Source organism: Mytilus californianus, unplaced genomic scaffold (genome assembly GCF_021869535.1).
Source record: "Mytilus californianus isolate M0D057914Y unplaced genomic scaffold, xbMytCali1.0.p SCAF_4, whole genome shotgun sequence".
Taxonomy (NCBI): domain Eukaryota; kingdom Metazoa; phylum Mollusca; class Bivalvia; order Mytilida; family Mytilidae; genus Mytilus; species Mytilus californianus.
In genome coordinates, this window is record NW_026262690.1 from 33,488,841 (window position 1) to 33,505,208 (window position 16,368).

Sequence of the window (16,368 nt, forward strand, 5' to 3'; positions counted from 1 at the left end):
GTTGTTAAAATTTTAAAAACTTTAACCACAGAGTGAATGTAATGTTAACTGGCAGAAAAACTAAGTCCATTTATAAGTAAAATACGGAAAAAATGGATTTTTTTTTTTACAAAATTTACTTCTGGATACTATCTTATGATCATAAACAAGCTTCTTTCCAAGTTTGGTAGAAATCCAGGATAGTTTAAGAAAGTTATTAAAATTTCAAAAACTTTAACCACAGAGTGAATGTAATGTTTCCTGGCAGAAAAACTAAGTCCACTTATAAGTAAAATACGGAAAAAATGGAAATTTTTTTTTACAAAATTTACTTTTGAATATAATCTTATGATCATAAACAAGCTTCTGTTCAAGTTTGGTAGAAATCCAGGATAGTTTAAGAAAGTTATTAAAATTTCAAAAACTTTAACCACAGAGTGAATATTTGTGGACGCCGCCGACGACGCCGACGGAATGTAGGATCGCTATGTCTCGCTTTTTCAACAAAAGTCGAAGGCTCGACAAAAACCAAACATTGTAGTGCTGTGAGTAAAGCAGAACCAAATACAATGAAAGTCCCAACTATGTATTGGCTTCCGAAGCTACACAAAACACCTTACAAATATAGATTCATTTCGTCTTCAAGCCATTGTTCCACTACTAAATTGTCTATTCTTCTTACCAGTACACTTGGTACAATCAAAAACCTGATAATAAATTGTTCAAATAAGGCCTTCGAAAATAGTGGAATTAATTACTTTTGGAGTGTCAAGAACTCGTTGGAAGTACTTGATAAATTGCATGCATATATTGGTGATTTTGAATCTGTTCAAAGTTTTGATTTTTCTACCCTATATACCACATTGCCTCACATTCTCATTAAGAAAAAATTCACACACCTAATTAAATGGGCATTTAAAAAGTCAGAATGTGAATATATATGTTCAAACTCTTTTAGGTCATTTTTTAGTAGCAATAAACAAAAAAACTATGTCAATTGGACATGCTTTGATACTATATATGCCCTTGAATTTTTACTAGATAACATTTTTGTTCGCTTTGGAGATTCCGTATATCGTCAGGTTATCGGAATTCCAATGGGGACTAACTGTGCACCACTTATTGCGGACCTTTTTTTGTATTGCTATGAGTTACAATTTATGACAAAAATCAGTAAAGACCCATCGAAACAACATCTGATACACAAATTTAATAATACTTTAAGATATTTGGATGATATTTTGGCTCTCAATAATGACGACTTCAGTATGTATACTAAAGAAATTTATCCTGTTGAACTTACTTTAAATAAAGCTAATACTAACAATGACCACTGCCCTTTCCTCGATCTTGATATCTATATCATTACCGGAAAGCTTAATACTAAAATATATGATAAAAGAGATGATTTTTCATTTCCTATCGTTAATTATCCATTTTTAGATGGTGACGTTCCCTTGTCACCATCTTACGGTGTTTATATATCTCAACTTGTACGATTCGCTCGTGTATGTAACAATGTTTTAGATTTTAAGTAAAATGTCAGTATTCACCTCTGAAACTAACAAAACCTTTAAATAGACTTATTAAGAAGGGATATAGTTACGATACTGTTGTCAGGTCATTAAAGATTGCATATTTTGGCGTTAATATTGATTCACTTATAGGGTCTTTGCATCGGCACTAAACACATTTATTTAAAAACCAGTTGTTGGCATGACACGGGTTATGTTCTTCTCATATATGTTATGATGGTATGATACTAAACCCCTAACGGGAAGGATTGTGCCTGATATTCATATGATGAAGACATAATCTTTCAATCAGTTTAATTGAAGTCTGGAGCTGGCATGTCAGTTACCTGCTAGTAGTCTGTTGTTATTTATGTATTATTGTCATTTTGTTTATTTTCTTTGGTTACATCTTCTGACATCAGACTCGGACTTCTCTTGAACTGAATTTTAATGTGCGTATTGTTATGCGTTTACTTTTCTACATTGGCTAGAGGTATAGGGGGAGGGTTGAGATCTCATAAACATGTTTAACCCCGCCGCATTTTTGCGCCTGTCCCAAGTCAGGAGCCTCTAGCCTTTGTTAGTCTTGTATTATTTTTAATTTTAGTTTCTTGTGTACAATTTGGAGTTTAGTATGGCGTTCATTATCACTGAACTAGTATATATATTTGTTTAGGGGCCAGCTGAAGGACACCTCCGGGTGCGGGAATTTCTCGCTGCATTGAAGACCTGTTGGTGGCCTTCTGCTGTTGTCTGTTCTGTGGTCGGGTTGTTGTCTCTTTGACACATTCCCCATTTCCATTCTCAATTTTACTTCTCTTTCAAATCTCACCACTTCTCCCTATGATTCTGAAGTAGTGTGAGCCCTGCTTGTAAATATTGTTGTAAATATGTTAGTGACACATCTCCATTAATCTTGATAGTAGTGTACATGGATTCCAATGTACCCTCAAAGCTCTTGAGGGGTACTCGTAAAAAAACAGAGGGATCTACGTACATACATACATACATTCATGGTGCTTTGTTTTGTTTACGTTTTTATATTCAGTAAAAAACTCATCAGAGCTTATGTTTGTATGTTTTATGCAATGCTGAATGTTATGATGATCTATGACAACAGGTAATACCTGTTGTCATAGGTCATCATAGCATTCAGCATGGCATAGGTCTGGTAATTAACTTTTTAGTCCTCTACCAACGAAGTCGAAGGGGACTTTAGGTTTGCACTCTGTCCGTCTGTCAATCCGTCAGTCCGGCAAATCAATTTTCCACACTTTTTATACGCCCGTTTACGGGACGTATTATGGTATACCGTTGACCATCTGTCTGTCCGTCCGTCTGTCTGTCTGTCCGTCCGTCCGTTCGTCCGTCGTCAACATGTCTGACATTAACTCAAAAAAGCTTTAACCAATATGCATGAAACTTTGGTGAATTGTTTATATCTATTGACGTGAACTCCCTTTCATTTTTTATAAATTTCAGATTTACTGTTTCTGAGTTTTGGGGTTTTATTCATTAAAAAAGGGGGGATTTTCCAGTTTTCCGACAATAACTCAAGAATGCTTTCACCAACTTGCAAGAAATTTCGGTGAATTGTTTATATCTATTGACATGAGCTCCCTTTCAAATTTTATAAATTTTAGATTTTACGTTTCCAAGTTACAGGGTTTTATTCATAAAAAAGGGTGATTTTCCAGTTTTCTGACAATCTCATGAAACTTTGGTGAATTGTTTATATCTGTTGCTTAAAAGCTTCCTTTAGAATTTTATAAATTTAGATTTTACATTTCTGAGTTATAGGGTTTTATTCATTAAAAAAGGGGGGATTTTCCAGTTTTTGGACAATAACTCAAAAATACTTTCAGCAGTTCTCATGAAATTTTGGTGAATTATTTATAGCTATTGATGTAATCTCCCTATTGATTTTCATAAATTTCAAATATGTCATTGAGAAGAAATTGAACTTCATTTGTTTATAGTCTGACAACAGATTTACTAAGTATTGCGCAACAGCACAGTGTATTGCACAACAGCAAGAAATCTTTAATTGCATATAAATTCAATTCATATAACCAATTTCAAGTTCTTTGACTACATTTATTCAGAAACCTATAATATGTCAAATATTCAATTACAATCCAAATTCAGACCTGTATCAAGCTTGAATATTGTGTCCATTTTTGCCCCAACTGTTCAGGGTTGGACCTCTGCGGGCGTTTCCAGCTGCGCTCAGCGAAGCAGTTTATTTTCTTTGTTCTTGAAGATATTGATTTGATATTTGGTATATAGTTTTGCCATGACAAGTTATAGATCAAGTTCGAATTTTGTTCTGGTCTGATGATTTAGTCCAGAGTTATGGACCATAACTCTGGACCATATCTAACATTAGAGTGCTATGTTAAACCATATTTCTGTACAAAGGGAGATAACTAATTTTTTAAAAGACATTCTTTGTTAAATTATTTGAAGAATTTTGTGCAGAGTTATGGTCCTTGGACTTGAAAAATTCACTCATTTAATCAGTTTTCCAGACTGTTTTTAGTAATGCTTGAAGATATTGACTTGATATTTTCTTTTTGTTTACACCATGACAAGTTATAGAACAAGTTAGCTTTTTGTTCCAGTATAATGAATTTTTACCCAGTAGGGGACTATGTATTGCCATGCAATACTCTCAGAATGCTTGTTATGGAAGGGATTGAGCAAATCATACAATATTTCTCAATTTTAGCAATTTGCCTCACCTGTGACTTGCAAACGTCGCAGTATGCTGGACATAGAGATTACTATGCAGCGGCTGTGTAAACTATTTGTAAAGAGCTTTATCATTTAGAAGATGGAAGACCTGGATGCTTTATACGGTATCTTGTATGCAAATACATGTACATGTACCTTATGTTAAAAAGTTTCCGTCTGTCATATGACCATTTTCTTTGACCTCTTTTTCATAGTTCAGCGACTTCTTGAAATGATTGTAAGGTGTACATGTCTGTCTGGCAGAATTCATCTGACCATGACCTCATTTTCATGGTTCATTGGTCAATTTAAAGTTTTTGTGTTTTAGTCTGTTTTTCTAGTACTATAAGCAATAGGTCAACTATATTTGGTGAATGGAATGGTTATAAGGTGTACATGTACATGTCTGTCTAGCAGGTATCATCTGACCTTGACCTCAATATCATGGTTCATTGTCAATGTTAGGTTTTTGTGTTTTGGTCTGTTTTTCAAATATTTAACAGGTCAACTATATTTGGTGTATGGAAAGATTGTAAGGTGTACATGTCTGTCTGGCCTGGTTTATCTGACCTTGACCTCATTATCATAGAACATTGGTAATGTTAAGTTTATGTGATACTTGTATTAAAACCTTCATGAACAGACCTTCCACATAAATTCAATGATAAGTAAAAACAGGCGAGACATTTCAGTGTGTGCACTCTTGTTAAACTAAATATCACATATAAAGACCATCATACTTCATCATCTCACCTCTGAGTCCTACATATATTAAGTAACTTGGCTGAAATAGTCAGTCATTTCCTTACAGGAATTATTGCCCTTAAATGATGATTGTTTACCCTTTTTTGTGTTGAGCAAAAACAATAGAGCAGCAATACAAGATGGACAAATAGGTCATAGAAGAAGAAATTAGAATTCTTTTATAGAAATCATTACCCATGAAATTCAAATTTTTGTATTTTTTCCAGGTTGGCGACACACTAGTTCAATATTGTATTACCTCAATTTTTAAAATGATATAACGAGAATCTAAAATCAAAAGTTCAATTTTCAGCAAAAAAAATACACAAAATACAGCCCTTATTGCACTCTGCATTTTGGTAGTCTGCTGGTGATTTATGCATATATCAGGTGAACAAGTGACAAATTGATAAACATGCATAGTTGATAAAAAAAGAGAAAGTCAGCTGTTTATGATTTTTTTTTTAAATCTGATTATCAACTCTGTTTTTTATTCGGTTATAGTTTCAAAAAAGGACTTATAATCATGAATGTATAAGACAAATAGTCATAAAATAACACAGGAATAATGGATCATGTAATCTGAGAATGTTGACAAATCAATGTTTATTGAGGCATACCAAGACCATAAGTAAACTTTATTGTCATCAAATGATGATAAATGTCTATGTATTATACATCACTATGTCCAGGTAAAACAGGTAAACAAGACTTTAAGGGACATTTCTTACTGTAGGCATTTTAAGTATTTTTCTTGTAATTGTAAGTATGATTTGATGATAAAAAAACAGAATGGTGATCCACATTTATTTATCATATTTTTATTTTATAATTGTTTTATTAATTTTGTTTAAATGACCTTTGTGAGTAAATGCATATTGTTCTTCGTGTTCTATCATATAAACTTTTTTTTTAAAAATAACATCATTAATGTGTCATTTATTGTAATTTTAACCTATTTTAATGTATTCTCATGTTGTATAAACTGTACCTGTATTGCTGTTCTAAGTAGGAATTCATTTCTTATGATAACTACATGTATATGTAAAGGTACAGCCATTCTTGATGGAATATGTTAAGTTAAGGATATTTTAGTCTGTTAGGAAGAATGGAAATCAGACTTATCATGCTTATAGCCCTTATTGAACTGGAAAATTTAAGATGTGTATACATTTAAAAATGTAGTATTATTGAATGAAAACTCAATGCAAATTTTTTTTAAAAGGGTGATTTTTTTCTTCAGGTTATGGCACTAAGCATTCCATCCTCTGCTAAAATATTAACATCTAGCAAAAGTGAAATTCAAATCTCCCATGATGGAAGTTCAAGTCTGAAGTCTAAAGGGAGGCAATTACCAAGACCACCTACAGTACCTGATAATTTATCTTCCAAAGGAACTGTTTTAGTTCGACATCCACTGCCAAAATACAGTTTTCAATCTACTTTAGGAAAAAAGAAAGCAGAAACTTCTAAAAGTGAATTAAATAATGGGGATAAAAGTGACAAAAATGACACTTCATCCTTACCAATAGGTACTGTAAAACCTGTCAGTAAAGTAGAACCATATTTGGACCAGGATGAAAAATTTCAATCCAATTTAAAACCACAAAGTGAGGCACCAAAACTGGAAATGGTCTTAAGAAATGCCTCACCATTAGACTGGCCTGGTAGTGAGGCAGAAGTCAAAAGGTTAAAAGCCGAGGTTGTTATGCTGAGAGGTGAACTGGATGTTCAGGTCAAGGTAAAAAAAAATTTCAGGCTAAAATTTATTTCTGGTGTTTTGAATAAAGAATTACAAATTTCCAACTTGAATATTTTATGGACCTTTGTATTCATGTATGATAGCCTCTTTTAAGTTCTAGCAAAATTTTTGCATTCATGTTAATTCAGGAAATTTCAAATTCTTGTTGATAAAACTTGTAGCATCTGCTTGAACATTATCTATTCTATTGAATGATTGAAGCTGAAAGAAATTAAGTTTGGTAGGATATGGATGCTCAAAGATCCTTTGGAGAATACTGTTTACATTACACAAACTTGATATATTTTGTCATGCAAATGTAAAAGCTTCTTTTAAATTAAAACTATAGTATTTATTTTGTTTTATTTATTATTTTAATTTCAATTCCTGTAATAATACCTTATAAAAAAGAAGAAAATAAAACAAGAGGAAAAATTGTTGCAACACAACCTGGAATGGAAAACTTAATTTGACATTGAGCTTAAAATATAATTTTTTTCGAAGAATACCTTTTTGTATAACTATTTAAGCCAGTTCAGTTGTTCTTTCTTTTCTAGGTTAATTCTGAATTAAAGAAACTATTAGTAGCCTCAGTAGGTGATGATTTACATTCCAGAGTAGAAAGACTTGCAAGGTAAGGCAGTAAAAAACTTAGCTTTTGTTAAAAAATATCTTAGAGAAACATCTGTAGATTTCAATGAAAATTGATAAATAGATGTATTATGCTATTCCACATCAATTCCTGCTGTCAAAAAATCTCTTCATACTAGTTTTTGTGACAATTGGAAAATAAGTTTTGATTTTATTTTTTTAAAAATCGCTATTATTTTTAGATATTATTTTTGAACACAAAATGTATTAGTAGGAATGGAACACAATTTTGTACAGTTGTGCTTCATTTGCTGTAAAAACTTAGTTTCATCAATATTTTTGGAGAAACATCTTTTTTTCTGTAATGATTTCAATGAAAATTGTTAAACATATATATGTATCTTATGCTATTCCAAACTGATTCTCAATGTCTAAAAATCATCCCAAAAAATTGAGATGCTTCCATTTACATATTACGAGATAGCCAAAATACATAAACATTCTAAGTGCTTGGATTTTGAAGAGATTTGATATCTGTAGAAAAGGATACCTTGAGTTGATTTATTGTGTCTAAATTTATTTGGCAGTCATCATTTTCAGCATTGCTGCCAACATTCTTAGTATGCAGAGTGCTTAGATTTCAAGAAAATTTGATATCTAGGTAGAATGTAATATTATGAAATGTTTCTTTGTGTCAAAAATTATCCATCGGCTCCTATTTTCCCAATATCTGTTGGCCATCATTTATTGAGTTGCATGGTTTTTGTCGAGCCTGCGACTTTTGTCGCAGAAAGCTCGACATAGGGATAGTGATCTGGCGGCAGCGGCGGCGTTAGCTAACTTTTTAAAAGCTTTATATTTTAGAAGGTGGAAGACCTGGATGCTTCATTCTTTGGATATAGATGCCTCATGTTACGAAGTTTCCGTCAGTCACATGTCCAATATCCTTGACCTCATTTTCATGGTTCAGTGACTACTTGAAAAAAAAGTTAAGATTTTTTGTAATGTTGAATTCTCTCTTATTATAAGAAATAGGATAACTATATTTGGTATGTGCGTTCCTTACAAGGTCCTCATGCCCGTCAGACAGTTTTCACTTGACCTCGACCTCATTTCATGGATCAGTGAACAAGGTTAAGTTTTGGTGGTCAAGTCCATATCTCAGATACTATAAGCAATAGGTCTAGTATATTCGGTCTATGGAAGGACTGTCAGGTGTACATGTCCAACTGGCAGGTGTCATCTGACCTTGACCTAATTTCATGGTTCAGTGGTTATAGTTAAGTTTTTGTGTTTTGGTCTATTTTTCTTATACTGTATGCAATAGGTCTACTATATTTGGTGTATGGAATGATTGTAAGGTGTACATGTCTAGCTGGCAGGTTTCATCTGACCTTGACCTCATTTTCATGGTTCAGTGGTCAAAGTTAAGTTTTTGAGTTTTGGTCTTTTTTTCAAATACTATATATGCAATAAGTCAACTATATTTGGTATATGGAAATATTTTATGATCTATATGTCGGTCGCACAGGTTTTATTTTACCTTGACCTCATTTTCACGGTTCATTGCTCAGTGTTAAGTTTTTGTGTTATGGTCTGTTTTTCTTAAACTATAAGCAATAGGTCAACTATATTTGTTGTATGGAAGAATTGTTAGCTGTACATGCCTGCCTAGCATGGTTCATCTGACCTTGACCTCATTTTCATGGTTCATTGGTCAATGTTTAGTTTTTTGGTTAATGTTAAGTTTATGTGACAGTTGTAATAAAGCTTTATATTTAGGACTATCAACATAATATCAATGATTAATAAAGAAGGCGAGACATTTCAGCGTGTGCACTCTTGTATAATTATTACATAAGAACCCAATGAAAATATGTATATTATTAGGCACTCAAGTTCATGTCTCGTCTGGGACACAATATTCACAAAAATTAATACACCAGGAACAGGTATTGCTTTGTTTGCATCACTATTATTTGCTTATCTACCTCACACAAAAATTTTTATACCAGAGACATTAAAAAAAAACTAAAATGATTTCATACACAGTGACTTGCTCAAATATAGCTTATATGTTGAGGGAAAATGTTGGGAAAACATGGGAATTTTCTTTAATTCTTCCGTTTGTGCTTTCCTGTGCGACAGTTTTGTGTTTTAGAACTGTTCCGATGCATATAATGAGATGAATAACAAGATTTGCCTCCTGCATAAAAGAGATTTTACTGTTCAGGACTAAAAATTAGTTCTGAGTAAATTTCAGTAGCATTCCAAAATTTGTAATAAGCTATATTTTCATCAAATAACAGTAGAACAACTGAAAATCCAGTTTATTTCAACCATTTTACGGAATTAGGAAACTCTTTATGCCAAAACAATGACTGGAATAAAAAAAATTAAAATAGGTGATAAGGCTACTAGATAAGAACTGAAAATAAGTATTAAAGGTCCAGCAAATGTTTTTTCTAGCATATAACAAGGTCAAGGACAACATTGACTTTTTGTACCAAGACAGGCTTTTATGATACACTTGTTTAATTTTACCTTGTTGAAGTGTGCAGTCTTATTTTTTGCCAAGCATAACTTTTTTTTTTTAATTTTAAGGTATAAAAGATGACACGGAAATATTAAAATCTGTATCAACAGTTTTCTTGTATGAAGATTTTTTTTATACATTGTATTTGTAATCTAGAGATAGAGCTGAATTAACCCAGGAGTTGGGATTCACTACAAAAAAGAGATCAGAGGATTACGAAAACCTAGATGCAATTTCAATACAGGCTGATATGTGGAGGAGTAAATATTTAGCAAGCAGGTGAGAATAAAGAAAAAGGTTAAAAATATCAAATATGGTCAGTGGGTAATGAAAATTTAAACTATTTGGCTTAAAAGCAGGACAATAACAGAAGTGTGGTAGAAGTCAAAACGGCAACAAGCCAGCATTCAATAAAGACAAAAAAGATATCTAAAGGTCAACGTGGTATAGCAGTAGATAGGTGACTGTATCATATGTAAAACTCTAAACCATTCTGACAGAGGAAAGTATTTATAACTCATTATTTCATTTGTTTTGATTGTTATTTCTATTGTACATTTTTCTGTGCGTTTGCCTTTCCATCATTTGTGTCAACTAATCCTGTTAAACCAGCTGCTTAACTTCAGAGAACCTTTCAGAGAATCTGTAGTATCTAATGGCATTGTGCATCTAATGTTCAATTTGTTTATTCCAAATGTCTATAAAAGGAAAGGGGTAAAACAATTTGCAGGGGAAAAAAGCTCTGTATACTTTGTAAGAAAGATTGTATCAGTTTATGTTTTTATTGTGTATATCATATCAGTCCAGACTTGGGAGCCTTATTTATTGTAGTATTGTTGAATGTATTTACAAAGCATGTTTTTGATACAACTGTTTCCTTTTTAGCTCACCTGGCCCAAAGGGCCAAGTGAGCTTTTCTCATCACTTGGCGTCCGTCGTCCGTCGTCCTGCGTCCGTCGTCCGTAAACTTTTACAAAAATCTTCTCCTCTGAAACTACTGGGCCAAATTTGACCAAACTTGGGTATCTAGTTTAAAAAATGTGTCCGGTGACCCAGCCAACTAACCAAGATGGCCGCCATGGCTAAAAATAGAACATAGGGGTAAAATGTAGATTTTGGCTTATATCTCTGAAACCAAAGCATTTAGAGCAAATCTGACATGAGGTAAAATTGTTTATCAGGTCAAGATCTATCTGCCCTGAAATTTTCCGATGAATCTGAAAACCCGTTGTTGGGTTGCTGCCCCTGAATTGGTAATTTTAAGGAAATTTTGCCGTTTTTGGTTATTGTCTTGAATATTATTATAGAAAGAGATAAACTGTAAACAGCAATAATGTTCAGCAAAGTAAGATCTACAAATAAGTCAACATGACCAAAATGGTCAGTTGACCCCTTAAGGAGTTATTGCCCTTTATAGTCAATTTTTAACCATTTTTCGTAAATTTTTGTAATCTTTTACAAAAATCTTCTCCTCTGAAACTACTAAGACAAATTTAACCAAACTTGTCCACAATCATCATTAGGGTATCTAGTTTAAAAAATGTGTCCGATGACCCGCCCGCGAACCAAGATGGCCGACATGGCTAAAAAATAGTTCATAGGGTAAAATGCAGTTTTTGGCTCATATCTCTGAAACCAAAGCATTTAGAGCAAATCTGACAGAATAAAATTGTTCATTAGGTCAAGATCTATCTGCCCTGAAATTTTCAGACCAATCAGGCAACACGTTGTTGGGTTGATGCCCCTGAATTGGTAATTTTAGGAAAATTTTGCAGCTTTTGGTTATTATCTTGAATATTATTATAGATAGAGATAAACTGTAAACAGCAATAATGTACAGCAAAGTAAGATCTACAAATAAGTCAACATGACCAAAATTGTCGATTGACCCCTTAAGGAGTTATTGCCCTTTATAGTCAATTTTTTTTAATTTTCATAAATTTTTGTAAATTTTTACAAAATATTTTCCACTGTAACTACTGGGCCAAGATCATTATAGATAGAGATAATTGTAAGCAGCAAGAATGTTCAGTAAAGTAAGATTTACAAACACATCACCATCACCAAAACACAATTTTGTCATGAATCCATCTGTGTCCTTTGTTTAATATGCACATACTGACCAAGGTGAGCGACACAGGCTCTTTAGAGCCTCTAGTTTTAGCTCACCTGGCCCAAAGGGCCAATTAAGCTTTTCTCATCACTTGGCGTCCGTCGTCGTCGTTAACTTTTACAAAAATCTTCTCCTCTGAAACTACTGGGACAAATTAAACCAAACTTGTCCACAATCATCATTAGGGTATCTAGTTTAAAAAATTTGTCCGGTGACCCGGCCAACCAACCAAGATGGCCGCCATGGCTAAAAATAGAACATAGGGGTAAAATGTAGATTTTGGCTTATATCTCTGAAACCAAAGCATTTAGAGCAAATCTGACATGAGGTAAAATTGTTTATCAGGTCAAGATCTATCTGCCCTGAAATTTTCAGATGAATCGGACAACCTGTTGTTATGTTGCTGCCCCTGAATTGGTAATTTTAAGGAAATTTTGCCGTTTTTGGTTATTATCTTGAATATTATTATAGATAGAGATAAACTGTAAACAGCAATAATGTACAGCAAAGTAAGATCTACAAATAAGTCAACATGACCAAAATTGTCGATTGACCCCTTAAGGAGTTATTGCCCTTTATAGTCAATTTTTTTTAATTTTCATAAATTTTTGTAAATTTTTACAAAATATTTTCCACTGTAACTACTGGGCCAAGATCATTATAGATAGAGATAATTGTAAGCAGCAAGAATGTTCAGTAAAGTAAGATTTACAAACACATCACCATCACCAAAACACAATTTTGTCATGAATCCATCTGTGTCCTTTGTTTAATATGCACATACTGACCAAGGTGAGCGACACAGGCTCTTTAGAGCCTCTAGTTTTAGCTCACCTGGCCCAAAGGGCCAATTAAGCTTTTCTCATCACTTGGCGTCCGTCGTCGTCGTTAACTTTTACAAAAATCTTCTCCTCTGAAACTACTGGGACAAATTAAACCAAACTTGTCCACAATCATCATTAGGGTATCTAGTTTAAAAAATTTGTCCGGTGACCCGGCCAACCAACCAAGATGGCCGCCATGGCTAAAAATAGAACATAGGGGTAAAATGTAGATTTTGGCTTATATCTCTGAAACCAAAGCATTTAGAGCAAATCTGACATGAGGTAAAATTGTTTATCAGGTCAAGATCTATCTGCCCTGAAATTTTCAGACCAATCAGGCAACACGTTGTTGGGTTGATGCCCCTGAATTGGTAATTTTAGGAAAATTTTGCAGCTTTTGGTTATTATCTTGAATATTATTATAGATAGAGATAAACTGTAAACAGCAATAATGTACAGCAAAGTAAGATCTACAAATAAGTCAACATGACCAAAATTGTCGATTGACCCCTTAAGGAGTTATTGCCCTTTATAGTCAATTTTTTTTAATTTTCATAAATTTTTGTAAATTTTTACAAAATATTTTCCACTGTAACTACTGGGCCAAGATCATTATAGATAGAGATAATTGTAAGCAGCAAGAATGTTCAGTAAAGTAAGATTTACAAACACATCACCATCACCAAAACACAATTTTGTCATGAATCCATCTGTGTCCTTTGTTTAATATGCACATACTGACCAAGGTGAGCGACACAGGCTCTTTAGAGCCTCTAGTTTTAGCTCACCTGGCCCAAAGGGCCAATTAAGCTTTTCTCATCACTTGGCGTCCGTCGTCGTCGTTAACTTTTACAAAAATCTTCTCCTCTGAAACTACTGGGACAAATTAAACCAAACTTGTCCACAATCATCATTAGGGTATCTAGTTTAAAAAATTTGTCCGGTGACCCGGCCAACCAACCAAGATGGCCGCCATGGCTAAAAATAGAACATAGGGGTAAAATGTAGATTTTGGCTTATATCTCTGAAACCAAAGCATTTAGAGCAAATCTGACATGAGGTAAAATTGTTTATCAGGTCAAGATCTATCTGCCCTGAAATTTTCAGATGAATCGGACAACCTGTTGTTATGTTGCTGCCCCTGAATTGGTAATTTTAAGGAAATTTTGCCGTTTTTGGTTATTATCTTGAATATTATTATAGATAGAGATAAACTGTAACAGTAATAATGTTCAGCAAAGTAAGATCTACAAATAAGTCAACTTGACCAAAATGGTCAGTTGACCCCTTAAGGAGTTATTGCCCTTTATAGTTAATTTTTAACCATTTTTTGTAAATTTTTGTAATCTTTTACAAAAATCTTCTCCTCTGAAACTACTAAGACAAATTTAACCAAACTTGTCCACAATCATCATTAGGGTATCTAGTTTAAAAAATGTGTCCGATGACCCCGCCCGCGAACCAAGATGGCCGACATGGCTAAAAAATAGTACATAGGGTAAAATGCAGTTTTTGGCTCATATCTCTGAAACCAAAGCATTTAAAGCAAATTTGACGGGATGAAATTGTTCATTGTGTCAAGATCTATCTGCCCTGAAATTTTCAGACCAATCAGGCAACACATTGTTGGGTTGCTGCCCCTGAATTGGTAATTTTAAGAAAATTTTGCAGCTTTTGGTTATTATCTTGAATATTATTATAGATAGAGATAAACTGTAAACAGCAATAATGTACAACAAAGTAAGATCTACAAATAAGTCAACATGACCAAAATTGTCGATTGACCCCTTAAGGAGTTATTGCCCTTTATAGTCAATTTTTTACAATTTTCATAAATTTTGTAAATTTTTGTTAATTTTTACAAAATATTTTCCACTGTAACTACTTGGCCAAGTTCATTATAGATAGAGATAATTGTAAGCAGCAAGAATGTTCAGTAAAGTAAGATCTACAAACACACCACCATCACCAAAACACAGTTTTGTCATGAATCCATCTGTGTCCTTTGTTTAATATGCACATAGACCAAGGTGAGCGACACAGGTATAAAGCTTTATCTTTCAGAAGTTAGAAGACTTGGATGCTTCATACTTTGTATACAGATACCTTATGATACCAAGTTTCCGTCTGTCATATGCCTCATTTTCATGGTTCAGTGACTGCTTGAAAAAAAATTATAATTTTTTTGTCATATGAATTTTTCACTAATTATGAGTAATAAGATAACTATATTTGGTATATGGGTTCTTTGTGACGTCAACATGTCCGTTAGATAGGGTTCACCTAACCTCAACCTCATTTCATGGATCAGTGATCAAGGCTAAAGTTCTGTGATTAGGTTCCTTTCTCAGATACTATAAGCAGTAGGTCAACTATATGTCATGTATGTGGTGTATGGAATGATTGTAAGGGGTACATGTCAGTCTGTCAGGATTCATCTGACCTTGACCATGAGGTTCATTGTCAATGTTAACTCTTTGTGTTTTGGTCTGTTTTTCAAGTACTATAAGCAATAGGTCAACAAAATTTGGTGTTTGGAATGATTGTAAAGGGTACATGTCGGTCTAGCCGGTATCATCTGACATTTACCTCATTTTCATGGATTATTGGTCATTGTTAAGTTTTGTGTTTTGGTCTGTTATTCAAATACTAATAGCAATAGGTCAGCTATATTTGGTGTATGGAATAATTTTAAAGCCATATCTGTCTGGCAAGTATCATCTGACCTTGACCTCATTTTCATGGTTCATTGGTCAATGTTCAGTTTTTATACGACCGCAAAAAAATTTTGTGGTCGTATATTGGTATGACGTTGGCGTCGTCGTCCGAAGACACATTGGTTTTCGCACTCTAACTTTAGTTTAAGTGAATGGATCTTTTTGAAATTTGACCATAAGGTAAATACCACAAAAGGAAGGTTGGGATTGATTTTGGGGGTTATGGTACCAACAGTTAAGGAATTAGGGGCCAAAAATAAGCATTTTCTAGTTTCCAGACAATAACTGTGGAACGGTGTATGGATCTCTCTGAAATTATACTACAAGTTTCCATACCACAAAGGGATGGTTAGGATTTGATTTGGGGGGTTATGGCTCAAACCGTTTAGGAATTAGGGGCAAAAAAGGGGGAAAAACAGGGTTGTCCTGGTTAATGGACAAATACTTTAGTACAAAACATAATTTAAAGCAGTGTAAGGGAGATAAATCAAATACATCATTGAAATTATCCCCCTTACACTGCTTTTAAATTATGTATAAAGTAATGGTTAATGAACAATAAAGATAATTTAAAACAGTGTAAGGGAGGTAATCCAAATACAATGTTTTGGTTACTTCCCTTACACTGCTTTTAAATTATGTTTAAAGAAATGCATATTTATAAAGGAAGACCAGTAAAAATATCTGCAAATGGTGCATTTTTTTTTTTTACAAAAAAATCCATATGAAAGATTTGACACTATATTTTTAATTCTATTAGAAAATAGATTAAGTTAGCACTATGGTAAATTTAAATGGGTAATTATGGTTGCCAACTCCATTGGAAATTTGAATTGAGATTATGACCATATCTTGAGGGAAAGAATTTTTTTG

General features: G+C 33.4%; 1 protein-coding gene across 3 annotated transcripts in view; it reads left to right on the top strand.

The window, feature by feature from the left end:
- Window positions 1-16,368, top strand: part of LOC127737940 (golgin-45-like) — a 35,178-nt gene that overhangs the window by 4,112 nt on the left and 14,698 nt on the right. For 2 of the 3 annotated variants that reach the window (XM_052248904.1, XM_052248903.1), the window contains exons 2-4: window positions 6,217-6,714; window positions 7,272-7,348; window positions 9,998-10,120. In XM_052248904.1, coding sequence (XP_052104864.1) covers window positions 6,220-6,714; window positions 7,272-7,348; window positions 9,998-10,120 — 695 coding nt within the window. In that variant the 5' untranslated portion in view covers window positions 6,217-6,219. Of the gene's footprint in view, window positions 1-5,655; window positions 5,736-6,216; window positions 6,715-7,271; window positions 7,349-9,997; window positions 10,121-16,368 lie in introns of those variants that run through there. The other variant, XM_052248905.1, reaches the window with a different exon arrangement.